At 45.4% G+C, this 27078-nt stretch overlaps 2 protein-coding genes across 2 annotated transcripts; both read right to left on the reverse strand.

Annotated features, from left to right (window-relative positions):
• Positions 1 to 1559: 1559 nt before the first annotated feature.
• ZSCAN21 (zinc finger and SCAN domain containing 21) lies at positions 1560 to 9310 on the reverse strand. Its single transcript, NM_001035368.2, has 4 exons — positions 9283 to 9310; positions 4319 to 4807; positions 3838 to 4030; positions 1560 to 2794 (listed from the first exon to the last, which is right to left on the reverse strand). Exons 2-4 carry the CDS (start codon positions 4688 to 4690, stop codon positions 1959 to 1961), a joined length of 1401 nt encoding a protein of 466 aa, NP_001030445.1. The 5' UTR covers positions 4691 to 4807; positions 9283 to 9310; the 3' UTR covers positions 1560 to 1958.
• Positions 9311 to 19263: 9953 nt separating this feature from the next.
• On the reverse strand, positions 19264 to 25494 carry ZKSCAN1 (zinc finger with KRAB and SCAN domains 1). Its single transcript, NM_001205510.3, has 5 exons — positions 24989 to 25494; positions 24586 to 24739; positions 22522 to 22613; positions 22128 to 22254; positions 19264 to 20156 (listed from the first exon to the last, which is right to left on the reverse strand). The coding sequence occupies exons 1-5, from the start codon at positions 25412 to 25414 to the stop codon at positions 19264 to 19266; spliced, it is 1692 nt and encodes a 563-aa protein (NP_001192439.1). The 5' UTR covers positions 25415 to 25494.
• Between the last annotated feature and the right edge of the window lie 1584 nt (positions 25495 to 27078).

Genomic DNA, 27078 nt, shown 5'->3' on the forward strand with positions numbered 1-27078 from the left:
CTGAAGACCATGCAAAGATCCCACCTGACTCAGGTGCCTATCAAGATTAAAGCCCGTTCTCCTCAAAATCTGTCCCCACCTTCCCCAAAACATACAGACGGCAATATTGTGATTTATGACAAATATGAATGTAGTCACTAGACAATCTGAGCAGGCCCATAAGTCACAAGGGGTGTAAGCAGGAGACCCACATTCCCACGTCCTTTACCTTTGCTGAACTGATGTCTCTCTGCTCACACCTATGGCTTTATTTCCCTTTGATGTGCTGGAACAAACAAGTAGGGTTTCTGTCTCACAGAGGGTTCAGCTCAGTATTTTGATGTGTGAACCAAAAATGTGCTGATTCACACGGCCCTGCTCAGGAGTGGCCCTAAAGGCCAGAGAGGGGAAACTGGTGGGCAGAGCTGTGAGCTGTGTACTGAGCACCAACTTTTCGTGGAAGGAGAAAGTGTCTCCTGGGCTGTCGCTTGGCTAGACAACGGGTCTGCCAAAATTAAGGCTGAAAGTCTGGGACAAAGAGATCGGAGGAGTATTTCAGCTGATGGACTCATGGGAGCTGAAGAAGTGTTTGGACCTTTGTCTCACTTCAATGCCCATCAGAAAGTACCACTGCAGAGTCAGGATGGTAAGGGACAGGACAGACCTGGGGTCCAGGCCCTTCTCACCAGAGGACGAGACGCAGGTCTCTGGGCTTAGCAGGTTCCTACTGTTCCTGATCTGGACCAGCAGCTCCAGTGGGGGCCAGAAAGACACCCAGCTGCGCCTAGTCACTTAATTCTGTGGGCCTCCCTGAGGATCTGTTCATATCCAAGCACTGCTGAATCTTTTTCAATAATGACTCCCTCACCTCCCACCCTAACATATTTGGCTGGTCCAAGGACTCATTACCTGTAGTTTAATCTTATTCCAGGATGGCACGTGAGGCAGTTTCCTGCGATCAGAACTGGTACTAGACATGACACTTCCTTGCTGTCCTCAATCCTGGCATGACAGGTGTGCGTGAACGCTAGAGCTGCAGCAGCAAAGAGACATTTCAGTGACTACCAATAAGAGATGGAAAAAACTCACAAAGATAAGCAACCAACAGGAGCAAAGAGTGAAGTCGGGTTTCCAAGTAACAGGAGGACCAACTGGCCAAAAGCCACACCTGAAACCAGAGAGTCTGCAGTCACAGGGAAAAGACAAGGTCGACTGATTTAAGGTAAAATCATACTCTGTACTACTGGCTTCTGGAACTCAGAAGGAAGTGTCTCAAGGAGTCAAGATTTTCAGACTTTGGCAGAGACAGAGTACACAAGACCAGAAAGGATGTGAGGCTGACAGAATGTTCCCAAAGACAAAAAAAGAAACAGTGTTCAGTATGTAGGAGAAGCACAACAAAGACCAAGCTGCAGCTGCTCTACATACCTGGCCGCAACTTCCTAACACACATTCGCAAGTACTCAAAGTTTTATTTACCCCAAATCCAAATTTTCCAAAAGCAAAACCAGTAGGAAGCTTCCTCTTTCTAGAATAGGGTTGATTAACATTTTTTTTTTTACAATAACAGTCCTGAGGCATTACAAGAACTTTTAAAGTTTATTCTGAATCAGATTAAACTGTGTTCAACATGGCTCATTTCTTTACAAGTCATAATCTTGAGTATATGTTAAAACAGCTGAACAGTTTTAATGCTTTTTCTTTAATTATACTGGATACACAGCAGTGTAACTATACAGAAGGCAATGCCGGCATGGTGTATGGGACGTCAAGTGTGGTGAGGGGACCCTGCCCCAGTGAGTTGGTGGGCAGGTGAGGAACCCACCCTGTCCCTGCCTGAGCTCTCACTCCATCCCCTTCACATTGAGTCAAACAAACAAAATCTACTCCATAGTTAACTTTGCAATTATTGGGCTATCTCTAGCATTCACGTTCTAAAGTAAGAAAAACAAAAACCACCAAAAGATCGTACCTGATGGTTAAGATCCTTCTCCCTCTACAATGTGGACTTTCTGATGTTTGGAAAGATTGGACTTACTACAGAAGGTTTTCCCACAATCACTACACCAATAGGGCTTTTCCCCAGTATGGATTCTATGATGCTTATTAAAATTGGAGCTGTGGTTGAAGGCTTTCCCACACTCCTTACATTTATACGGCTTCTCTCCAGTATGGAGTCTCTGGTGAGAACTAAGACCCGCGTGCTGACTAAAGCTCTTCCCACACTCGTTACACTGATACGGCTTCTCCCCGGTGTGTATTCGGTAGTGGCGAATGAGGCTGCCTTTGCCACTGAAGGCTTTGCCACAATCTTTACACTGGTAAGGGGCCTCTTCAGTGTGCATTCGCTGGTGCTTAAGGAGGTCTGAGCTCTGACCGAAGGCTTTCCCACACTTACAGTCATAGGGCCGGTCCACCAGGTGTGTTCTGTAGTGAAGGGTCAGGTTGGAGCTGTGGCTGAAAGCCTTCCCACACTTGGTGCACACATATGGTTTCTCCCCAGTGTGTGTTCTCCGGTGTTTAGTGAGGTTGGAGCTGTTACTAAAGGCCTTCCCACACTCAGCACATATGTAACGTCTCTCTCCCGGGGCAGGTTTCGTCACTACTTCTCTACCTTTAGCAGAACCTTTGTCTTGGAGGGGGGTTTTTGTTCCTCTCTCCTTTTCTGGATTTACCCACTGCCTTTCTAACCTGGCCTCACATTTATCGGTGATAATCATGGGAAGTGTATCCCTTCTGAATCCTTCTGCATGAGATTCTTCAGAACTTCCCTCCTTATCTGTTGATTCCTCATTCTGGGTCTTCGACTTACGATCTGAAACAATAAGCAGGATAAGGACATGTCAGTTGCTTCCTGTCATGAGAAAAAAACCTAAATGAGAAACAGAACCATCAGGTGACACTGATGGATTCTAAGGGGTAACCAAATACCATTCTACAAAGTCACAGTATCACGTTTAAGACAAACAGGTCATTATCAGATCTAGTTTACAACGCCAGACTTTCATGCAAGCCCCTACCAGAAGCTATCATGGCATGAGAAGTACACAGCGCTGTCTGCCAGGAGAACTTCATAGATAGAGGGAAATTAGGCAAAACTTCAGGCAAAACTAAGCATACTGAGACAGCAACAAAGAAGCTGGGTGATGTTCAGGCATAAAGAAACAAGAAAGAAAGATTGTAGAAGGGTCAAAGTTGGTAGCAGGAAATAAAAAGCATAATTAAGGGCGAAGAGGCTAATGGCAAACTCACAAAATTCGGATTCTCACAGAAGTTGAATGTATTTAATAGCAATAAAAGAGAACGTTTGGTCCATTTATAATCATTCTAATCCCAGATCCTTGGTAGTTTGAATGACAGTACTTAACTCCTATCAGGGTTTAACTTTCATCATTTAAACTATCAATACATGTTTCCTGTCATTCTCTCAGTTACAAAGCAACTCTTGAAATCTGACTGAAGTCATTAAGCTTTTTTAGACCATTTCACTAAGCAGTCACCCCTCTTAAAAGTCCACCTACCCATCCACACACAGAAAAGGAGAAAAAGAGAAATCCACACTGAAAACTGATGACAGCAGGGCCGCTAAGTCATGAACAAATGAACCAGCACCATCTCTTATCAGTTCATTCAACCTGCCCTCACCTCCGTGAACAGTCCCCTTACCAAACTTCAGCTCTCCCTTCAAGGGTGTCATTTGTTCCCACGCCAAGACTGACTGAGACACACCTGAGGGAAGAAAGGAACTCATTCTGCCTGTCAGCCCAGGGGACCTCCTGACAATCAGGAATGAGGATGACTGTTTCTTCCACCACAAAGGCCTGGGGCACCAAGCCGGGGCCTGAGAGATGGTCCTACCTCGAACCTTCCTCAGCGCGGGAGTGAACTTCTCCTCTTCACCAGTCTCTTGGATGTAGAGGGGCCCCCAGGACTCGTATCTGTGACTGGTCTCCACAGACTCTAGCTGCGGGCTGCTCAGGGACTCCTCCGCCATTCCTGAGGGTGACATCTTCTCCCATGACCGTTTCTGCTCACGGGGAGGTGGGGACACCTAGAGACAATTATGAAAGGCTGGGTCTGTGCACAGCTCACTTTAAGAACCAGAATGAAAGAAAATCTCAGAACAGCTATGTAGAACCTCTAGAAAAGAGACCCTCCATTCCATTCAACTCCCAAGGGTAATCCCTCAATTCCACACAGGATAACAGAAGAAAACCAGGAGGAAAGACGGTCTAGCTCGGCGGAAGGTCCTGTCAGTCACTCTCAGCATTGTGGACACACCCGCCCCTGCCTGGTCCGCTGGGCTCTCAATCTCGCGGGGGAGGGCGCCCCGGCCTACCTGCGGTGCCGGCTCATCCAGCTCCCGTTCCAGATCCTCCAGGAGAGTGACGGCCTCTTCGGCGCTCTCTGGGCAGTGCTCCTGCACCCAGGCCTGGAGCTCCTGGGGCAGGATGGTCAGGAACTGCTCGAGCACCAGCAGCTCCAGGATCTGCTCCTTGGTGTGGATCTCGGGCCGCAGCCACTCGCAGCAGAGCACCCGGAGCTGGCTGAGGGCCTCCCGCGGGCCAGGGGTGTCGTGGTACCCAAACTGCCTGAAGCGCTGGCGGAATATCTCCATGGGAAGGCGCTTCCCTTTCTCTTCCTCCTCCTCAATCTTCACAATCACAGGCCCCTGCTCCTGTGGAGGCCTAGGGCCCAGAACTGTGGCCATGCCCAGCACCTTCATCTCGGAGGTACTCCAGAAACAGCTGTCACTACAGACAGGATTCCGTGGAGCAGGAATATTGGTTCCTGTGGGTTTCTGGTTCTTTAGGGCTACACGTTAAACCTATGAAAATATGATTACCATAAAATTATCAAAAGAAAAAGTATGCTTTTTGGTCTCTAAAAAATTGTGGAAATTATAGCCACTATAAAAATACCATATAACGATGACTATCAAAAATCTTGCTAGCGTCAGCTCAGCAATATTCTGTTTTGATCTGATTTTGTCTTCATTCTCTGAAAGAGTGATCTGTGGCTCAATTCCACTTTTGCATAGCTAGCTGAAGAAAATGAAAACACTCATTCAAAAATATACATGGGCCTTCCCTGGTGGCTCAGTTGGTAAAGAATCTGTCTGCAATGTAGGGGATCCAGGTTCAATCCCTGGGTGGGGAAGATCCCCTGGAGAAGTGGCCACTCACTCCAGTCTTCTTGCCTGGGAAATCCCACAGAAAGAGGAGCCTGTGGGTGGGCTACAGTCCATGAAGTCACAAAGAGTTGGACACGACTTAGAGACTAAACCACTCAATATTCATACCAGCATTGTTTACAACTGCCAAGATATGGAAGCATCCTAAGTGACGATCAACAGATGAACAGCTAGAAAGGGGTGTGCGTGCGCAAATACTACTCAGCCATAAAAAAGAATGGAACCATCTGCAACAACATGGATGGATGGACTTGGTGGGTATTATGCTTAGTGCAACAAGCCAGAGAGAGAAAAACAAATACTGTACATTGTCACTTACATGTGAACTCTAAACAATAAAACCAGTGAATGTAACAAAAAAGAAACAGACCCACACATACAGAGAACAAACTAGTGATTACCAGTAGGGGACAGAGAAAGGGGGAGACGGAAAAGTAGAAAGTGAATCGACAACAGAATCACCCTATTATTAAATATGCTCTGAAAGAAAACTCCGTAAGTTAATTAATCTTACATGCTTATGACTGGCCTTCCTGACAAGCATGTTTTCAAACTCTAAGCAGCATCTTTTCTGTCATATATGTGTTCTTATACTGGATCTGAGTAAGGAAAATTCCAACAGTCTCAATAAGGAGCCAAAGACATATCCCCTCCCTTTGGAACCTCCCTCCCCACCCCACCCATCCAGGTTGATACAGAGCCCCTGTCTGAGTTTCCTGAGCCATGCAGCAAAGTATGCTCATTTCTAACATGCATGTCAGCCTCCATGGATCTGGTCTGACTGCACCTGAAATATCGTGCACACACACACACACAATATACACATAATCACCATGAAGGAAAAACACTAACTGTGATATTTCTGGGATAAAGAATTATGTATGAGTTCAATTTTTAAAAGTCTTTTTCATTTTCTAAATTTTCTTTAGTGGATATTACTTTTGTAACTAGAAAAATCATAAAATCTTTAAAGGATCATAAGCAGTTTTTAACAAACCAAGATAGATTTTACTTCTAATGCCCAAATTCTATGGTCTTCAAAAAAAAAACAAAAAACAACCCAGGAAAACAAAAAAGCACCAATTCCAGCCCATGCAGAACCTTCCAACAAAGGTACATGTCTGTTACAGCTTTTATATCATGTATTTAGCTTTACACATTTGGGAAATATGTATTTAAAACATATTTTATATGACTCTTCCCCTTTATTTCTGTGATCAATTTGGGTAATTAAAAATACAGGAAATGGAGTTCTAAGAATGAAACCTCAATATGCAACCTCGCTTTTATGAGAAAGTTGGTAATTATCAGCTGCTAATTCGTGCAGAATTCTAGGGATGATAGCTGAACTCCCCTCTATGGTACCCCAACTCTGAAGCATCCTACAAGGCACCACTGCTCCTGCACAGGACCAGAGTCAGCACTGAACACTCCTTTATGCTGCTCTCTGCAGTCAGTATGCCACTGAAGCTCCCAGGATGAGGGTTACTTGAAAACTGAGCAGGGAAGCACTGCCGTCTTGTCTCTAGCACGTAGGAACAACTCTAACTTAACTATTACAGAATTTCCTACTCTGGCCAGAGGAGGGCACCCCAAGAACAGAGGGACTCTCCATTGGGTGGCTCAGCTTCTGGGATTCAGCCTGGGAAATTCAGACACTAGGGGTTATAACGCGGCACAGGAGGCATTAAACAGGGTGTGTCCTGCATCACGTTCACATGGGAACTGTTACCCTGAACTTAGCAAATCCAAACACAGATGCCACTACATCAAACCATTGCCTTTGCAAAACACTTTAGGAAGAAAGTTTTCCTAAATGTTACTGCTGAGTACCGTCAGTAGTAACTGAGCCCAGTAGTTCAGTGATTTATTGTAGCACACCAGTTTTGCAGTGCCCGCAATTCAAATTCATGCCTCAGTAAGGCCACCAACATGTGGCAGGCTGGGCACCTGGAGCCTTCTTCCTAATTGCACTCACTCTCCTTGATATCATCTGGTTGCGTGGCTTTAATTACCATCTATTTATTCACATTCGCCAATTCACACTCTCCAGCCTGGACCTCTCTTCTGAGCGCCAGACTCTTACAACCAACCACCCACTTGACCTTGCCACCAGCATGTCCAGCGGCTTCCCAAACTTAACGTGTCCAAAACTGCACTTCCCATCATTCCTCCAAAGCTACTCATCTCAGGAATGGCAATTCTACTGTTCTGTTTTCTGGAGCAAAAAAACCCTGGTCATTCCTGACTCCTCTTTCACATTCTACACACAATTCAGGAGTAAATCTTGTTAGCTCTACACCCAAGAGATTCAGAATTCAACCACATCTCACTTCCTCCAACACTGCTGTCCCAGTCCATCATCGGTGCCTTTTTTCTTTTTTCTGCCCCACCACACAGCATGCAGGCTCTTAGTTCCCTCACAGGGAACTAAGCCCCCTGCAGTGGAAGCGCAGAGTCTTAAACGCTGGACCACCAAGGAAGTCTTGGTTGTCTATAAAATATTATACATCAGATCACATCATTCCTCTGTTCACACCTTTCAAGGCTTCGTGTCTCATACGGAGTAAAAGCCAAAATCATCACAGGACAAAAAACAAGGCCTCAAGGATTTCAATCCCTGTTGCCTCTTGGATTTTCTTGTCCTTTGTCTCTCCTCTTTCTTCCACCTGTCAGACTGGTAAAGAATTTTTTTTTTTTTTTTAATCTGATAATGGTTTATTCCCACCCTTACCCTGTCAAAGCCAGTATTTGGTCTTGACCAAACATCTGGTCATGCTGAGTTTGTCTAAAGGTTCACTTAGGGATGCCCTCCAGATCTTGGCTTCTCAATTTTTCTCAATAAATAGTTTATAAAATAAAAAAGCATGTGAATAGAAAACAGAGGTTTCATTACTCACATTGTCTTCAACCACAATGAACTATCTTCTTTAAGCTATCTAGACTGTTTAGCACAAAATGGCCAAAGAGCAAAAGTTCATAGTCTACAAGCAGTGTTTATTCTGTTCCGAGTTTTTTCCCCTCCTTTAGGCCAATTTCCCAAAGCTTACACGCCCCCCAAAAGTGTCCCAAATCCCATTCTAGAAGATCAGGCATAAATGAACCAAGTTATTATTATAAATTCTAACAATTAAATGGGATTTACCTATTGCTGCTAGAATGCTTTTTTTTTTCCTCCTAGAACTTTTAAAATGTTGCGGCTACTGCTGCTGCTAAGTCGCTTCAGTCATGTCCGACTCTGCGACCCCATAGACGGCAGCCCACCAGGCTCCTCTGTTACCCTTAAAATGTTACCCTTTTGTAACTGAAAACTCCTACGCAGGCAAATCTGATAATTTTGAGGCACAGATTTCTACTGTTGGATAGTTTTCTGAGTTTCTTGCTTCTTTAAACTGCACCAAATTCTGCATCACTTTTTCTCTCTCTTCACTGATCCTAGTTCGCTCCTAGTCCAAAACTTACTTTCTCCGTAGTAGCCTTCCAACACCTGAAAACAGTTGTCTTGCTTAACTCTTTTCTTCACAACTCTTCCAACTGTTCCTTTTATAACAGGAGTTTCTAAGTACCTCACTCACCAGATCACCTTTCTCTAGACAAACTGTAAGTAAACGGCCCTCTAAAATGGGTTTCTAAACTTGAGCAGATTCCTGTTACGTACTTTCTAACCTGAACAATGCCCAACGGACTTAGTCCCTCCCATATTTCAGACAATACACAAGACTTCCGAGGCTCAGTTTCTTAAATCAATTAGCCTTGAATTTGGACCGCCTACTTAGAGCCCGGGAAATAAGAGAAAACATCCCTGTTCTAGCTGACTGGCGACTGGGCTCACCGAAGGCAGAAAAAAACTGCTTTGTAACGCGAAAGAGACCAACTTTCACTTGTTAAACCCGGGGGTGGGGGCAGGGGCGGAAATGCTTTCACGAGAGCAAAGGCCTCCGCCATCTGGGCCTAGGTAGGGACAGAGGCCTCCTCCCACCTCCCTCCCAAGACCGGTCTGGGGAGTCCCCAGAGGCCACAGCTGCCTAATCCACTCGTCCCTCCCCGCACCCTTTCGGCGGAAACTCCCTCTTCCGCCCGCCACGCGAACCGTGGACCAGGAGGCTCACCGTGAGTCAGAGCCGCTCGGGCCGCTGGGACACCTCAACGCGCACCGCGGCCGGCGCAGCCGGAAGTACGTCATAGCTCCGCCCGCGGAGAGCTGCGAGGGGCCGCAGCGGCCCCTCTAGGAACTCGGGAGGTCTTCTCTGCATCTCGGTGTCTCGGGTTCGCCGAAGGTTCCTGCCCCGCAGGGACTAGTGGAGAGAAGCCCCCGCAACGTGAACAGCCGGGGACCTAGTCCGCACCTCCGCCCCTTTTTTTTCCCGCACTCCTTTTTTTTTTTTTAAACTAAGAAAGGGCCGACTAGACGAAGTCTTGGCGGTGTTCGCACCCCGCAGCTTCTCGCCGGGCCAGGGAGAGGCGTGGGCTCTGCGCGGTGACCTCGGTTCCCCCTCCTGGACTTGAGGCCAGTTCTCCTGTGATCCTCAGGCTGGTCACAGCGTGGGAACTCGGTCCCCGTTTATGAACATGGAGTTCCACACTTAGCCCTCTAAGCCCGAGATTCAGTTCTTTCTCTCCCGGCGGCATCCAGCTGAAGTAGCTGTGCTGTCACCTTATAGGTGCACCTGGTGTCGCAGCACTCGGTACGGAGGTCCGTGCCTACGTTATCAACCTCCTCCCCCCACCCCCACTCTTGCTCAATTGCAATTAGGGACTAACTGTAAATAAGGGATTGATCCCTCAAAAGGCACACAAGTTGGGACTTCCCTGGTGGCTTAGTGGTAAAGAATCCACCTGCCAATGTAGGAGACACAGGTTCTATCCCGAAGTAGGACGATCCCGCACACTGCAGAGCAACTCAGCCGATGCACCGTGCACAACTATTGAGGCTGTACTCCATAATAAGAGAAGCAACCGCAATGAAAACGGCGCACATCTAGGGAGGAGCCCCTGCTCTCAGCAACTAGAGAAAAGACCACACAGCAAATAAAGTTAACCAGTGTGGTTGGTGGCTTGCTGGGATGTGGCATCTGCATTTCAGAATTGTTTTGGCTTCCAAGAACCTCATACTCTTCCCAATGAATTCATTCAACAATCACATACAAAGAAACTTATGGAGAGTTCTACTTGCAAAAAGTTCAACTAAACATTTGCTTTCCTGTAATTTCAACTCATTGATCCTAGTCTTTTTTTTTTTTAAACTGTGCCACAAGGTTTGTGGACTCTTAGTTCCCCAATCACGGATGGAACCCAGGCCCTCAGCAGTGAAACCGCCAAATCTTGACCACTGAACCATCAGGGAATTCCCATGTTGATCCTAGTTTTGCCTGAGCTTTTCCTCTCACAAAATGCATGTGGTAGTTCTTGTCAGCCCCTTCAAAATATTTGGAAATTGCCACATGATTGTCCCAAAGATCAGCTACAACAGTTTCACAATCTTGTCTGAAAGTTGTTTCTGAATCTTGCAATGTGAAGTGTAACATGACCCTCTGAGGGCCCTCGGTTTCTTAAATAAATCTCCATACTCTGCCATATTCTCCCCCTTCACTCTCTACATTAGTCAGTTTTCTTTTGTTTTGGAAGATTTGGTTTGAAAAGAAAAAGGGGGGGGGAGTCCCCTTCCCTTTGTAGCAGAAATCTGGAAAGCGAAATGCTACGCTGGTTATTATAAGTCTCGGCTCCCTCCTCTGTTTTGGACAGGGTGGTTGTTTTTTCTCTCCAAGAGAGCTGCTTTCAGGATCTTTGTCCCTTAAGTTTCACTCACTTATTTTTGCTGCTATCACTATGCTTTGCCAGTAGAGGGTGATCAAACCTTGATTTCTCTTAAAACAAGGAAAGCTCGCACTGCCCCCCACCCCCACCCCCAGGAATCCACCTGTACAGCCTGTTGGGAAGTTGCAAAGACATTCATTCAGCTAAAGAAAATGAAAAGAGAATCAAGGTGATGTAGTTAAGACAACCTCATAGCTTAGACCTGGAATTCTGTGCTAATGAGCCTTGGGGGACTTGAAGATGCAATTTAATTACCTGGAAAAGGGGCGTAGTAACAACCTCCTCTGACAACTTTAAAGCGCCTGGATCACAGGAGAGTGAGCTAGCTTTGTAATTAGCTGTACCAATACTAAGGACATTTTAATTTTCAAAACTCTGGGCTACAATATTTTTCTCATTTCCTGTGTTTTAATGTCGGCTTCCCATGCCCCACTGCCACGGATGTGGCTCTGCCCATCGCAGATCCTTTGTTATCCTACCTTCTCTGGAGAAGGCCACCTGTCTTAACAAGAGAAGATAGTTTCCTGCCAAGACTTTACAAGAGAGCATGTTGCCAGCTCATTGCCCCTTGTCGTGGAAGAACCTAGAAAAAAACTGCATTATCTCTGAGTAGATGGAGATCACAAAGGGCATGTGGCCCAACCCTCCCACTTGCAAAATCCCTTCCTGCCCAGGACCCCAGGTGTCACAGGTGACCTGATTCGATGCAGCAACCTGCTCTGGCTGACTTGGCAACAAGGTTCCTTCTCCTAGCGACTTCCACTGGGGTCACTCCTGGTTGTGCAACTTGGGCCCTACAAACACCCCCCCCGGGGGGGGGCACCATTCATCTTATCAGGGAGTTGTACAGTTTAATATTTATTTGGCTGTGCTGGCTCTTAGTTGCAGCACGTGGGATCTAGTTCCCTGACCAGGGAGGGAAGCCTTGCCCCCTGCATTGAGAAGGTGGAGTCTTAGCCACTGGACCCCCAGGGAAGTCCCTGGAGTTGTGCGGTTATCACAACTCGCCAGCACAAGGCAGCCAAGTGTCTTGAGAAGAGGTGCCTTTTTCTAAATTGCCTCTGCCAGGACAATTAGAGGCTGAGGCTGGGCAGAGCTGGTTTTATGTATCTGCCTTACTCATTGCAGAACCTATTATTCCTGACACCCAGGACGTGGTCTGACAATGTTTACTGAAAGGGATTTAAATCTATTTCCTGGAGTCGTGGAGAACAGACTGAATCTCTCTTCTGACCTGACAAGCCTTTAGAGATACTTGAGGGTAGAGACCAAGTTCTTATGCCTTCTTTCCTCACCAAGCAAAACCCCTCATTGCACACCAGAGGTGGTTTTGTTTTTCCCTCCGGTGGTTGATGTCTTTTATTTTTTTCTGGTTGATGTCTTTTAAAATTCAAGTCCAGAATCCAATGCAGGGTGCACAGTGACCGATAACTCAGGTAGAAGACTCAGACCAGCACCTCCTGCATTCAGGTATCTGGAGTGGAGGCTGTGCTGAAGACACCTGAGACTTGGGAGGTGGTGGTGGCGACTACTGATGAATGGACAGGCAAAGTTTGGAAAGGCCTCTTAAACCTGTATCAGCAATGTCCATTATTCCAGGGCAAATACTGTTCCTTTAGGACCCCTTTAGGATATGAAAACTGAAGCTCAGGGGAAAACAGAACACTCTGCACTTCTCTCTGGTTTCTAAATAGAGTGAAAAAAATTACTTAAATGAGACAAAGCAAAAAAAACGTTTCTAATAAACAAGGTTATTAGAAGTCATATTTAAAGATCTAAACCATCAGTTTTACATGCTGTTCTTACCATTAGGATGTTCTGTTTTCTAAGATTCATAAAGTGCTCAAAGATTATTTTAATGGTTTCATTTTATGAGAAAATTGTTTTAGGAGATCGTTAAAAAGCATTTTTATTCCACGGCTTTTCATTCTGTTGCCCTCTTAGAAGCTACCTAAGCTCCTGAGAAATTACTTAGGACATGTCATTTGGTTGAGGGTTGTTTGTGGGTGACAGTACGTGTTTTTGTCTTTGAAATTATACTTCTATTTCTTTATCCAAAATGTACATTTTATGCAACCAAGGACAACAAAACACAAACATCACAACTATTGCCACCTAGAGATGATAATTTATTGTTTTACCAAGATTCGGAAGAGAACATAGAGAATATTTATTACAAATCCCCACCATCTCCTTCCCCGACCTCACTAAACATTTCTCTGTCAGACAGCACCAGCCTCCTGAAATGGACCATTGACTGCAAGTGCGTATCAGTTTCAGTTTGCTGCTATTTTTCATGATTGAAACTTTTAGCTCTCGAGCAAGGTTTCAAAAGACTCTTCAATGGAGGAGTTTCTTAGCTTTAACAACAACAACAAAAAAACCACTTTCCCTCTAAGATCCCATTACTTACCGAAAGAAGTCTTTCCATAAATGTTAAGAGGATTTTAAATAAACAAGTTCACTTAAAAAATCATTTACTGAACATCTATCCAGCACCTGGACTCTTCAAAGACCAGTGAAATGAAAAGGCCAGGGTTGAACAGCAATAACTTAACTCTGGGGCGTACAAAGACAAGTGAGCTGCTTCTTTTGGTCTAATTTATTCTAAACGAAGATACCAGGAACTGACAAAACAGGAAAGGTTTATTTTATTCAGTCTACAGATAAACAAGACAATGCCTGAGTTAGTTCTCTATATATATTTAGGCTTATCGTGTTGACCTGGGTGTAATAATCTCTATTTAACTAAAAGCTAATAAAAATACATATGTTCATTTTAAAATAATTGCTGATTTTGCCTGCATACCCCACCCCTTGCCCCTAAACTCACAGATTTTCCTGTATCATCACAACCTGTTTCCTCCCACCCACCCCCCTCACATATCTGTTTTCACATAAGAACCCCTACCACCAGCAGAAGCATCTCTAATATGCTCTGTCCTTGCTCAGGCGGGGCAGGGGCCAGGTGGAAAGGTGGGCGAATACTGGTCCACAACTCATGGGCAGTCTCTCTCCTCTCTCCCCCAGGCTCCCCTGTCACTCTTAAGCAGCTGGAGTCTGTCTTCTACATCCCTCCTCTCCACTCTCCTTCATGGCGCATCTGACCTTGTTGGGAGAATAACCAAAAGCAACTTGGGGGCACCTGTGGCTGCCCAGTCCCTTCCCTGGACCAAAGGAACTTGAAACCCACATCTGACGCTGGAATGAAATCCCAGTTTCAGCATCACCTTTCAATACCTCACAAACTTAACTCTGCATCTTAACACACTCAGCCTGACTGCTTAATGAGTGCTTGCTGAAGGGAGAAAATTTAATTTAGGGCCAATTAACTTTGCTGACTGCTGTGCAACTTGAAGTGAGTCATGATTCTTTAGTAAATGGAGGTGAGAAACTCAACAATTAAAAGAAAAACCTGTTAAATAACAGACCATTGTTCAGAAGTCAATCTAATGTCTCTTTACCTTCCATGGTTTCAGGATAAGAGAAAAACACGAGGTTTGTGGTATCCACTATTAAACAGAACCAGACAATATGAAACTAAGTTCTCATGTTAAGACATTCTTATTATGTGATGTCTAAAATATTTCCCCAAACTTCTGTTTGACCTGCAGAATCGGAGATGGCTTACCTCCCTATAACTTCAAGTTTGTTTTTACAAAGCTCTGAAAAGTAAAACAGATAATTTCAGTTTTAGATAGAATAAAAAATTAATTTGAATAGCAAAATAAGTAACTACTTTTCAATGTACAGTAGTGTGTCCATCCCAGGAATGAAACCCAAATGTTAGAAACTTTTTAAACAATGCTTTCTATTATATTCTCCAGCAGTAGCTGAAATAAAAATCTACTCTAACTTCTACAAAAACATCTATTTATACCACTTACTTTCCTTTTCTGATCCTACATTTTGCTTTGCAATCTGCAGACCTGCATTTGGTTTCCCAGTTCAGGCACCATGGCCCCCTCATCGCTATTTCTGAGCAGCTGCACAGAATCGGACCACAAACACATGGCTTCTCTGGCAGGTATTGCTGTCACTGTCTGACTACGGGTTAATTCCATTACACCAATTTACATGGTGATTCTTCCGTGAGGGTGGTAGGATGAACCTGGTTAGCTAGCTTTAGATGAGTATGTCAGGATGACCAGACCCTGCAATAAAAGGTGATCAACTCTAGGATAAAGAACAGAAAAAAGTTCTTTCTCAGCTGTGAATCTTCTCAAGCCCTCTCTTAATAATCACAGGCCAGGGGAGGTGAGTGGGATCAGGGGAGGTATACAGGAGACTCCTGTACACAGGAGGTATACAGAGGGAACACTGCAATGCCAGGGCCTGGATGCATCTGTGTCTGTTTTCCAGGGAAAAGTCCATCTTGGTGTTTTCCTACCCCACGTTTTCTCAACACAGAGGTAAGAGTTAGTGGGGGAAGCAGGATGATGCTTTACACCACTGGTCCAGGTCAAGATAGTAAGTGGTCCCCCTGGCCTTCCCAGTCCACTCCCTACTCTCAATTCATGGAGCAGACCTTCTTTCGCCCCCGAAAAGCTCAGAGAACCCATTCTCCTTGCTGGAAACGGTGATCTGGCAGCTAAGCGTTGAGTTCCTGGCTGTGGAAACTGCAGGCGTCTATAGCAAACTGTTCCATTTTAGTTCCCTACTCACCTGTCCCTTCTAACGAATCTACCTCATTCCTAAGTTCTTGACTTGATAAGCACCAAACTATGAAGTTTTTTTTTTTCCCCTCACTGTTCCCTCTCCTCAGTTCTGTGAATTGACTTTTTGTCTGTGTCAATTTCACTACTCACTCCAAAACACTGCTCTTTTGGAGTGATTGATGTGTTCTGTCAAATAGATTAAAATAAAAATACATTATCTGGTACAGGGAGTATACAGAGTGACAGGGGCTGGGGCGCAAAACACAGACACTGACGTGATCATACAAAATATACAGAAGTTCCCAAGAGCAACAAGTTTTGTCAGAAATTGTACATTTTGCTATTTCTTTAGCATTTCCCCACATTTTTTTTCTTCTGTGGATCCTCTGCAGTTAAGATTGAGCTTTCTCCACAGTGTTTCTGAAATTCGTTACATGACTGGAACACACTGAAGGAATTCCTTTTCTGTCCAAAGCAATGAGCGCTATACGTGGAAAGTTTTCCTCACAGATAGTATTAACAATGTTTATTTACAGTGAGCTTTTTGATGCTAAGAGCTGAAATGTGATTAAAGGCTTTGCCATATTTATCACATTGAAGAGGTTCCTTCCTGGAATGAATTTTCTGATGCCAGGTAAGATGCAAATTCTTACCCATCAAAAGGGTCAACCTGTCTGTACATCGTTAGCAGTTTCACTTTTATGTCTTTAATAAAATACTAAGTGCCCTACATATCAAGATGCCTCATACATCTGCAGTCTTAGGCTTTAAGCCTTGTCTGCCAGGATGAAGCAGAAACAAATGCCCAGTAACCTGAAGAATTTTACTTCTCTTCCTGGCAAGGTTAAGGAATATTTTTAAAAACCTCTCAAATATTTCCACTGGGTCAGCTAGCATGCCAACAGTTAACTAGAGTCCTTGAACTGTTAACAGACTTCAGCCAGTTGAGGACTTTCGAATGACGATTCCAAGCACTAATTTAGATGTTGTGAGCCTTCTGGACCATGACCCAATTATACTTTGTGCTGAGCAGCTGATAAATGAATTCAATGCCAATAGTTTTAATAAACAGCAGTAGCCTGTTTTCTTCAGAAAAGATGTCTTCAAACAGCTATTTCAAGGAGTCCATGTGCTGAAGACCTGGAGCAACCCCCATAGCCGTCCCAGTCAGTACGATATCCCAGGAAAATGGGAATTACATATGGGGGAACAGGTTATAATTTCCATAAAAAGAAATGATGGCAAAATTATGTTGGCATGGAGTTGTGGTGCAAAAAGGCCAAGGTGGACCCAACCAATGTTCTTTCCCTCTTCGGAACAGGTGGTACTTTGATCAGTGTCTGGAGGTAAGCACCTCACTGCTTTCCGTAGTTCCCTGGCAGCAGAAGTCTTTGCTCAAATGCACCAAGTTTTCTACTTGACCATCCTTGTCTTACTCTGAAGAAAATTCCTCAAAGCAGTTTCTTCTACCTTCCCTTTTCTATCAAAAGTTAGTCAGGTTTGCCCTTCTGGAGTATCGCTCCTTTTCTTAACCCAGTTGGATAGACTACTCTGGTCACCAGCTGACCTCGGTGAAATTCCCCCAGGCAACACACTGATGCGACTGCTCAGGAGCTGCACGGAAGCTGGGGGCAGGTCCAAGTTACAGAGGCCAGAGGATTAGTGCTATCTGGCCTGGAGTTGAGGCTACAGCTGCCCCCACCCCCATGGCTCCCCATGAAGCTGACACTGTCTCATAAGGCTGCGTTGTTGGCTGACGAACAAGTGACGAATGACAGTTTTAGTTCTTGACGGAAAATCTCAAACTCTATGTGGCAGGGGGGTGGGGAGTCTCCTATCATGAGGCTAGTCTTCAGGTGTGTTCTTAGTCAGTTTCTAAGTTCCTGCATGAGCAGTCACCCCTACCTGAAGCCCTGATGACTTCCTGTGTAGCCCACGCTGCTTGGGGCTTGTGTGTGTGTGTGTATCCAAAAATGGTCTGTCATGAGCTTCTAAAAGAAGGGAGTGCAACCTCCTGCACAGATGGTGGGAAAGATCCAAGTTTCACAGCCTCACCGCAGCCTTCAGTGACGAGAAGCAAAAAAGACCCTGTGCAGAATGACTGCGACACAACCACCTACGTTTCAGTAGGCTGGTGAGCTTCTCGGAGCAACAGACATGTTTAGTAACTGCCAGATAATGGTGTAAAATGTTTTTTCAAAGTTTCTGGAAGGGGTGGGGAAAAAATGTTCCTTTTTCTGAAAAGCAACAGAAATCACATCTTCTGAACTTTATTGTTTAACGTTCCACACGATTCAGAAAGTGCTCCAATCATCACGGCGTCCAGCAGTTGACTGATAGGTTCTGGTGAACATCTTTGCCATAAACAGACATCCAGCAACAGCCTAAGTGTCTTTTTTAAGATGATGACAACAAAGTCACTTCTGATATTCCCTGGTATTCTCTCTCTGATCTGGGTCCAGATAAGAGTCTATGCTGGTGGTGGACTGACATGTTTATCTTCAAGACAAAAACAGGCATGAGACTCTGGAGCTCTAGCAATGCCCTTGGCTCTGAAGGTCTCACAAGCTGGCCCAGGCTACCGTGTTTCAGGTACTTTTGACTCACGGGCTCTGTGGTGAATGTAAAAGTCGTGCTAGAAGTCAGGCCTAAGGAACACTTCTTAGATGTTCAGCACTATGTCCGGGGCTGTCCAGGATATAAATATAAATATACGCCCGCCAGGAGAAGCGTCTCTTCTGGGGAGTGATGAAAACTTTCACACGTGGAACAACGAAGGATTACAGACAGTATGCAATCAAGTGCTAACTCATGGAGAGATGCACTGAGGAGTGCAGACAGTATGCAATCAAGTGCTAACTCATGGAGAGATGCACTGAGGAGTGCGGCAGCGCTTCAGGGATTCAGGGACCTCACAAAGGGAGAGAAGAGTTTTGATCACAGTCGCCGTTTCAGCAGGCTCTCTCTCAGTGAGGAGGACAGAACCAGCTGCCTTTGGAATGCTGCCTGGTGCGCGTGGACTCTCCCTTTCAGGAAGAGATGGGAATCTTTGGTTTGATGTGGACGAGCGCAGTCCTAGATTTCTACAGCTTTGGTAGGCTACCAGTACCTGGACAGAACTTACCATATCTATGTAATTAGCTTGAGCAGCAGGTCTCCATGTAGTCTGTTTGAACTGTCCCTCTTTTTTGAGAAATAAGGTTCAGCAAGATGTTGGCCAAGTACGGTTTGCCTGTGGCAAGCAGGTTTTGAAAATCGTTGTTATTTTCACAGACACGACCTCAGTCTTCTAACTATATGGTGTGGTTGTGGAGAGTCCAAGGGTGCCTTGGAGGTACCCTCATTACTGAAAGCCTTGACGTTTTCCTGTGTGTGTGCTTCTGCCCCGTGTGGAAGTAGCGTGTGGATTACATCCCAAGTTGAGCATCTCCCTACAGGAGCTCTGGAAGAACTACCGGCCCACAGACTAGACAGAGGCAGAACGCTGCTGATGTAGCTGTAAGGATCCTTGAGTGTGATTTTCTTTATAACCTGTTTAGGCTTTTTATTTCCCCTCCATGGGCACAAATCTCTGAAATCATTCTAGAAACGAAAGGGGGAAATGGCTTGACAAACACTTTACACACAGGTTTTCAGGAATGCTCCAAACGTGTCGAGGGAGGCCGGGCTGTACTCTGAGGCTCGCTCTCTGGTGTGGATTCTGTGATGCAGGGTAAGGGTTGAGCTCCGGGTGAAGGCCTTGCCACACTTCGTGCACTTATAGGGCTTTTCTCGGGTGTGAATTCTCCGGTGCAAAATAAGGTATGAATTTCGGTTGAAAGCTTTTCCGCACTCACTACATTCGTAGGGTTTTTCTCCCGTGTGGATTCTCTGATGCTTAGTGAGGTCTGAGCTCTGGCTGAAGGCCTTCCCACACTCGTTACATTCATAGGGTTTCTCCCCAGAGTGGATTCGCTGATGCAGAATGAGATTTGAACTGTGACTGAAGGCTTTGCCACACTCGTTACATTCATGAGGCTTCTCTCCTGTGTGGATGCGCTGATGCAGGACGAGGTTTGAGTTAAGACTGAAGGCTTTCCCACACTCACTACATTCATAGGGCTTCTCTCCAGTGTGGATTATTTTATGGCGAATAAGGCTTGAACTCCGTGTGAAGCATTTTCCACATTCGTCACATCTGTGGGCCTTGGTTCCCGTGGGAACCTCCTCGGTAGTGGTGAAGTTGGAGCTCAGGCTGAAGCTTCTCCCCAGACCCTTCCCCTTCTCCCTTGGGCCTCGCTCTCCTGTGCTGGGTTTTTTCTCCTTGACTGTAGCTGGCCCTGAGTCTCTCTTTTCTTTTCCAGCTTTCTCCTCAGGGTTTCTCTGCTGCCTTTCTACCACTCTGCCCTGCTGTTCACGCTTTTCTCCGACATCTTTCTGGAATTTTCCTGCAGTCTCCCCACGTGATGCCGAGTCTTCTGCACTTTCAGCCTTTGAGGTGGACTCCTCATTCTCATTCCTGTTTTCACAACCTGACACAATAAATAGAAAATACAAATAGCACCTTTTTCTTTTGAATACATGGGTTACTCAAGTGACACTTTTCCAGGAAACCTCTACATACCTGCAAAATGACTTCACAGTACAAATTGTAGACAAAATAGTAGAACAGTGGAAAAAAACATAGGGACAACAGGGAGAACTGGGAAATTCGAGGGCAGGCAAAGAGTAGGAAGGACAATGCAGGAAGTGTGCAGAAGCTGGGAACAAGCAGAAGGAACAGACCAGGCAAGAAAGGAAGGGAAGGGGTGAGGCATTAAGGAACATAAGAGGTCACAACGCATCGTTCTTTAATTGGTCACCCAATAATTAATTTGAAAGAATCAATACACATTAAAAAAAAAGTTTCAGTTTTAACTTGGTATTTATGAAATTAGAATGAGTCTGGCAGGTGACGCGGATCTTGGGACACATGACATGGTTTCTCTCCACCAGGGAGAAGAGAGGTGATGTGCTCAAGTAACAGGGCTGAGGGAGAGAAGCTGATTGGGGCATCAGTAAATGTAACTGAAACTTTCACTGACAGATGATTGAGAATCACTAAGAACAAAGAAAGTGAAAACATGTCTGGAGATGGCTCACAAAGGATGTAATATAAGAAAACAAGATTTTACAAATGCAGAGCTGATCTCTGATTTTAGCAACCTGCAAAACCTGGAATATATTTTTATTGCAGACTGCTATAGTCTGTGTGCCCCCCTGTTTTTAAGCAGAGACTAAAAACTGTTCAGTACAAAAACACTATTTTATATGTTTACGTCTGTCTAGGAGAAAAAACCAAACTAATCCAAATCTATTCTTCACTTATTTGGCATTAAGAAACCTTTCCAAGTGGGTGTGCACTACCTCAACACAACCACTGAAGGAGCTGAGTATCTAGCCCCTGACTTTAGTGATGAAACTGCCGTAAATACTGACCCAATCATAAGGAAAATCAAACTGGTCTATTCTTTTGAATTCCAAGCCTAGGTCCTTGATGATCTGGATGGTTCCCTATGTTTTAAGTTAGCAACAGGTGGGTACTACGCAACACAGATCACAAACACAGATCAGTATTTTGGCTTAATTTTCACCTTGTCCAAAGAGCAAGTATTAAAAAATGAACCCCAGCTAACCCTATGGTTCAAAACAAAACTTGAAGTTTCTGTAGTAACATCCTCCCTTCATTCACATTCCCCTTGCTCTCCCCAGGCAGAAGTCTCAGGAAGTGGGCCTTCCCTGTGACAGGACTGATTTGACAGTTTCCTACAGCGAAGTCTCCCAGGGGTTGAGACCTAACAGAGACAAATGAGATTGTCAGCTGCGTCACCTTGTCATATCCGGTTGATGCCTCTGAGTACTTCTTTGTTCTTACTACACACTCAGGAGCCAGAGCTCTTCACAGAAGATCACCATTAGGTTTGGAACCTAGGAAACCTGACCCTGAGGGAGGGACAGGCATAAGGTCATGGAATTACACACACAGAGTTTTGGCGGAGCAGCGCTCGTAGGACGCAAGACCGAAAACCCGTGGAAGGATGCCTGGTGGGTTCAGGAACAGGTCCCAGGTTAGGATGAGACTGATGGTCAGCGTTCGTTCACCTGGCCCTCTACACTAAAAAATACAGACACTCCCCAACTCCAACAAAAGCACCTCAATTGTAACCGCAGGGAATGAAGCAGAATCCTCACTGGTGACCGAGTAGTTGAAAAGGTAGGGAATCAGAACGCAAGAGTTACTTCTGCTTTCAAAGGACTCCCTAGAGGTAAAACTACCTAGACCTAAGAAATCCACGTGGAGTCAGGAAGGCCCAGTGCCAGGCTTTGGGATGAAATAAACAGTGTTCTCCTTCTCCATCTGGTCTGAACAAAGGGGCTCGATAGTCTAACACATCAGAGATCCCACAGCTACTGGAAAAAGAAGCAATACACTCTTATCACAAGTAATCCTGCACCCATCTTACCCTGGGAAATCACGTTCCCATAATTCTCCTGCCTGGTGTCCCTATTGAGATTCCTCCGAGCCAGGTTCTGACATCCCCATTCCTCCAGGATGAGGGACACGGCCATGTCCTCGATCTTCACCATTGCCTGAAATAACACGAGATCCCCACACTCAGTTCCCCCAAAGCCCAGGGACAGTCCCACTGCCCGAACCTGCAGTCAGGGTGACTGCAAACCTAAAGGATGCTGGGAAGAAAAGGCAGCCATGCTAGGCTCCAGTGGACTCTCGGGGAGTGGGGGCTATTCTGTGGGCCCGGGCTTCAACAGCCAGCGCCTTGGGAGAAGACCGCCAGAAGAGCCCCAGCAAGAGGCAGATGGCAGGGACTCAGGAGGGCAGAGGGGCCCACAGCTCACCTGGGAATCTGCTGAGAACAATGCAGATGCCATCGCCTGGTCTCTGGGAGCCCCCTCAGGATGAGGGGCAGGAACGTGGGTGGCAGGGAGAGCTGAAGGAGGAGAAAGGAGCTGTGAGTGAAGCCAGCTCTGCTCTGGGTCCCTCTCGAATAAGGGCCCAGGGCACCCTCTTTTCCTGTACCAGAGTGCCTGATGTTCAACGAGGAACTACAGAACTGATAATTACAGGGACTGTAAGAAGGCCAGCATAAGCTGTGTCTTCCTAAGACTTCTGTTCTTGAGCAGGAGGAACAAGGAGTCACAGAAGGTGAAACAGAGGCCCTAAAAGGGTAAGCAACTTGCCTAACGTCCCCTGCTGAGAGGCCAGAGCCAGAGCCAGAGCCAGAACCAGAACCAGGCTCCTGTTCCCAGCCACAGAAGCAGGCAACACTCAGCTCGAGTCAGGTCTGGCTCATAATTTAACCTTCTCCAGTCCAAGGAACGTGTACTAGGACTTCAGATTCCCATCCAGTTGTGAAAAATTAAGTTTTAAAAATCTTTGGCAGTAATGTCTTGAAACAGAGAAGGAAGCGGCTCTTCTTAGTTTCAAGTTTCTGCCAATTGTTGCCCCTCTACTTTCTCCCTCACGTGACCAGTTTTTGGATCAAACGTTCACAGGGTCTGAATGCTGATGAGATATTTCCAAGCGTATAAAGGCATGGGTTGATGATACTCTTCTAATAAAAGACATATTCAATATAGGATCACACTAACTGCCATGTATAAAACTGGAAAATTCTTAGGAGACTGCAAAATCAAAACCTTCCCTTGCCAAGTAATGTTAGATTTGGAAATGTTACTGGTAAACAGATGATGTTACTGTATTGCAAAGATATTAGAAAAATCATTCTGAAACAGAATTACTAAAAGCTAGAGCAAAGTGTCCAAAAAGATCAAGTACCTAGCACTCCAACCTTACAACAGTGAGGAAACACCGGTCGAAGATAATCAGCACAAAGAGGAAACTAAAAATAAGTGCGTATCTACTACGTAACAAGTACCTATTCCAGGATTTCTAACGCTGTTACTGATCATCTGAAGCCCTCATCTGGCATTTAAAACCATGAACATCCTTTTCCATTCCTGATTTCACCCTAGGAGGAAGCAACGGGAGGGGTGGGCCGTGGTGGACTACCATCGCAGCATCTGGCTGGTTGGCGGGGCTTCTCCAGCTTGACTGCTGGCTGCCCTCCAGAACGCAGCGACAAGGATGCCCCCTTCAGCTTTACACGCCCGCCCTGCACGTCACCACAACAGACACACTGGGTGAGGACTGTGTGTTTATCAGCTCGTGAACAATCATTCTTTTAGCATGTTATTATTATTTACTGATAGTCTATGTACCTACTTTGGTTTTAAAAGTGGATAAAATACGTTAAGATTTCCCTCAAGAGAAAAAAACTAATTTTTATTCATATGACTCTGAAATCATTTTTTTTTGCCTCATGTTCCTCAACCAAAACATTTTTTCCATCCTTTTCCCATTCTTTGGAATTTCTGAAAATAACCTAGAAAAAGAGTGATGTTATACAGTATTTATACATTTTAAAGAAAATGAGTTTATTTCTTTTTCGGCTGCGCTGTGTGGCATGGAGGATCCAGTTTCCCTCAGCACGCACTGAACAGTGCCGAGGAAGCAGAGTCTTAACCCCTGGGCCATCAGGGAAGTCCCAGATAAAATCAATTTTAAAACGATCCTTTTCAAGATAATGTATGACATACCAGAGTGCTGGATATATATCATCTCTTCTGAGCACTTTCCTGTTAATAAAAAGTCTGCTAGACACCCAGAATGCTAACAATTCAACAAATAATATAATGTCCACTCAAGTTTATTATGCACATTCCACTTACCTCCTCAGTAACACTAACTCATGAAACTGGTCTGCAGGTTATGTTTCCTCTGATACGTAGTAGCAATGACAACAGAAACAAACACGCTTCTCCACTACAGGCATCAGCACCACAGACGCATCTGACTGGCGTGTCCCCGCCTCACAACCCACGTGAACCCTGGCCTCTTACCTCGAGGTTGTAACAGACGGGGTTTCCGAGATGAATGCTTGAAATGGGACTGGGTGGGCTCATGAGGAAGGTCAAAGCTTGACGACTCCTGCACTGGATCCAGAGGCACCATCCCCCTTGCGAGCATCTCAGGCCCATGAACTTGACCTGGGACCTGAGGACAAACAGGTTGGGCTTGTGGGTAAATTACTTTTTAAACAGGAATTTAGACAAACAAAAAGACAGTAAGTACGCCAGGGGCTGGGCGAGGGCCAGGGCCAGAATACTTTTTTAACAGCCAAGCGGAGCAGGATCTAAGTACCACAAAGACTATAAATCCAAGCTTTAAATCAGTAACTCTCTCTCTGCTCCAGTCTCAAAGTCCACGTGCTGCTCACACATCACATGCGTCACCTCGCCTCACCTGCTGTCCTGACAAATCCAGCTCCAGATCCTCCAGCAAGGTCACGGCCTCCTCCCCGCTGTCAGGACGGTACTCCTGCAGCCAGGCCTGGAGCTCCCGGGGCAGAATGGAGAGGAACTGCTCGAGCACCAGCAGCTCCAGGATCTGCTCCTTGGTGTGGATCTCGGGCCGCAGCCACTGGTGGCAAAGTTCCTTCAGTCGACTCAGGGCCTCTCGAGGCCCGAAAGTGTTCTGGTAACAGAAGTGCCTGAAGCGCTGGCGGAAGACCTCTGGGTCGGGCGGGGGAGACTCCTGCAGGCTGGCGTCCTGCCCCCACATGTGCTCCTCCTCATCCTCCTCTTCCACCTTCACTATCACGATACCGTCCTTCTCCTGGGCAGCCTGCGGGGACAGACCTGTGGCTTCCCTCGACTCAGCAGTCATCATTCAGGCTCAGGGACCTGACTCGATCCGAACAGGGTTTGTGCTCTTGGGCTCTCCTTTCTGTCCTGTGAGATGTCTGGTATCTGTTTCTGTACTATTTCTGAAGAGTTAAAAAAAAAAAAATTACTGGTACCTTTATGGAAAGTGATACTTTGCGGTTAATACTTCATACAAGGCTACACATCCAAGCATTAAAAACGCCTCTGAATAGTAAAGGAAAAAAAAGTCCCTGGTACCAACTGTTTTCACTGTCACTTTATAGATATTAAGGTTTTGCAAGCAAACTCCCAAATGGCGAATTCTACCCTCAGGGTGTCTGCTGGAGTCCAAGCACTCTCCTTCCAGGGGAAGGCAGGTTATGACATCATGTGTTTACACACTCAGCCTGGTGAGAGCTGAGAGAGGGGTGCCAGGCGGTGGCTTGCAGCGGCACATGTACGAGCTCCCAGGACAACCTGGAGCACCCTCTTACAGATGACGCGACTGTGGCGTGGGTGACTTCGGCTGTGTACTCAGGAGCAACCTACCTAGTGGAGCCAACACTCACGCCAGATCTGAAGGCCCGGATGTGTAACCCACCATTCAGATATTTCTATGTTTTTTATGGGTGCCTAGGTCAGTACAAAATGAGCCACTCTGAATAAGGAAAATATCAGAAGGTCTATTTATATTTTAGAAGTGAGAGAAAATAGACCACATCTAATGTACAAATGGATATTAACTAGCTCACTTGGTCTAAACGCTGAACATGTTCACAAGAGACAGGCTGGGGGCGGTGCAGGGGCAAAATAGGTCAAACGACACACACTTCCTGTTGTAAAATAAGTCCTGGGGTGGAGTCACAGCCTGGCGACTCCAGTTAATGCTGTGCTGCATATTCAAAAGCTGCTGAAAGAAGTTCTTAAAATTTTTCTTCAAATGAAAAAAATGTAACTATGGTGATAGATGTTATCCGGACTTATTGGGATCACTTGGCAATACACAGAAACATTGAATCATTATGTATCTTGAAACTAACCTTTATGCTATGTATCAACTACATTTTAGAAAAGAGCAAGCAGCTTTAGAGATTCTTGCAGAGAAACTACTAGAAGGGGAGACACTAAGAAGGCAAACACACACAAACAAGAAAATGGCGGCTGAAGCTTCTATCCAGAGCAATCTCTAACTCCGCCAGGTTAAAAGGTGAAAACCAGTGTGGATCTAAATCTAACAAGAAGTCAACCGACAAGTGAAAAAGTAAAAAAAAAAAAAAGTATGAGGAAGGAATTATTAGTGGGTTGTTACATAATTTTAACCACTAAAACTGATACTCAGCATCCTTGAAACTCCTTATTGTCTACACATTTTACAAACTTGGAAATATTCCCTAATTTTTTTTAAGAACTTCCAAATGAGGATTTTTAGTGGGTCTTGAGCCTGTTTGTTAAAATTATAAAACATAAGAACAGGTGATATAAGGGCATGGAAAAAGGGAGATGTAGAAGCTGAATTTCAAGAACAAAAACTGAAGAGGGTTGGTGGACAGGAGCAATCACGAGTTACTAAGCAGATGCAAAAATGTATTTCTTTCATCTGAATTGACAAACCTTTGTTGAGGCATCGTTTTCACCTCTTACAGCCATCAAAATAAGCAATAAGTTTTAGACACAGCATCTGGCTGTATC

This window comes from Bos taurus, chromosome 25 (genome assembly GCF_002263795.3).
Source record: "Bos taurus isolate L1 Dominette 01449 registration number 42190680 breed Hereford chromosome 25, ARS-UCD2.0, whole genome shotgun sequence".
NCBI classification, from domain to species: domain Eukaryota; kingdom Metazoa; phylum Chordata; class Mammalia; order Artiodactyla; family Bovidae; genus Bos; species Bos taurus.

What these genes read in the sequence shown, in the direction of transcription:
- ZSCAN21 (NM_001035368.2), bottom strand. Translation starts at nt 4,690, where the DNA reads ATGGCCACAGTTCTGGGCCCTAGGCCTCCACAGGAGCAGGGGCCTGTG. An exon ending in TGGATGAGCCGGCACCGCAG is followed by an intron (nt 4,031 to 4,318) that starts GTAGGCCGGGGC and finishes AATTGTCTCTAG; the next exon opens with GTGTCCCCACCTCCCCGTGA. An exon ending in CGCGCTGAGGAAGGTTCGAG is followed by an intron (nt 2,795 to 3,837) that starts GTAGGACCATCT and finishes TTATTGTTTCAG; the next exon opens with ATCGTAAGTCGAAGACCCAG.
- ZKSCAN1 (NM_001205510.3), bottom strand. Translation starts at nt 25,414, where the DNA reads ATGATGACTGCTGAGTCGAGGGAAGCCACAGGTCTGTCCCCGCAGGCT. An exon ending in TGTTCTCAGCAGATTCCCAG is followed by an intron (nt 22,255 to 22,521) that starts GTGAGCTGTGGG and finishes GTGTTATTTCAG; the next exon opens with GCAATGGTGAAGATCGAGGA. An exon ending in TGGGAACGTGATTTCCCAGG is followed by an intron (nt 20,157 to 22,127) that starts GTAAGATGGGTG and finishes TTATTGTGTCAG; the next exon opens with GTTGTGAAAACAGGAATGAG.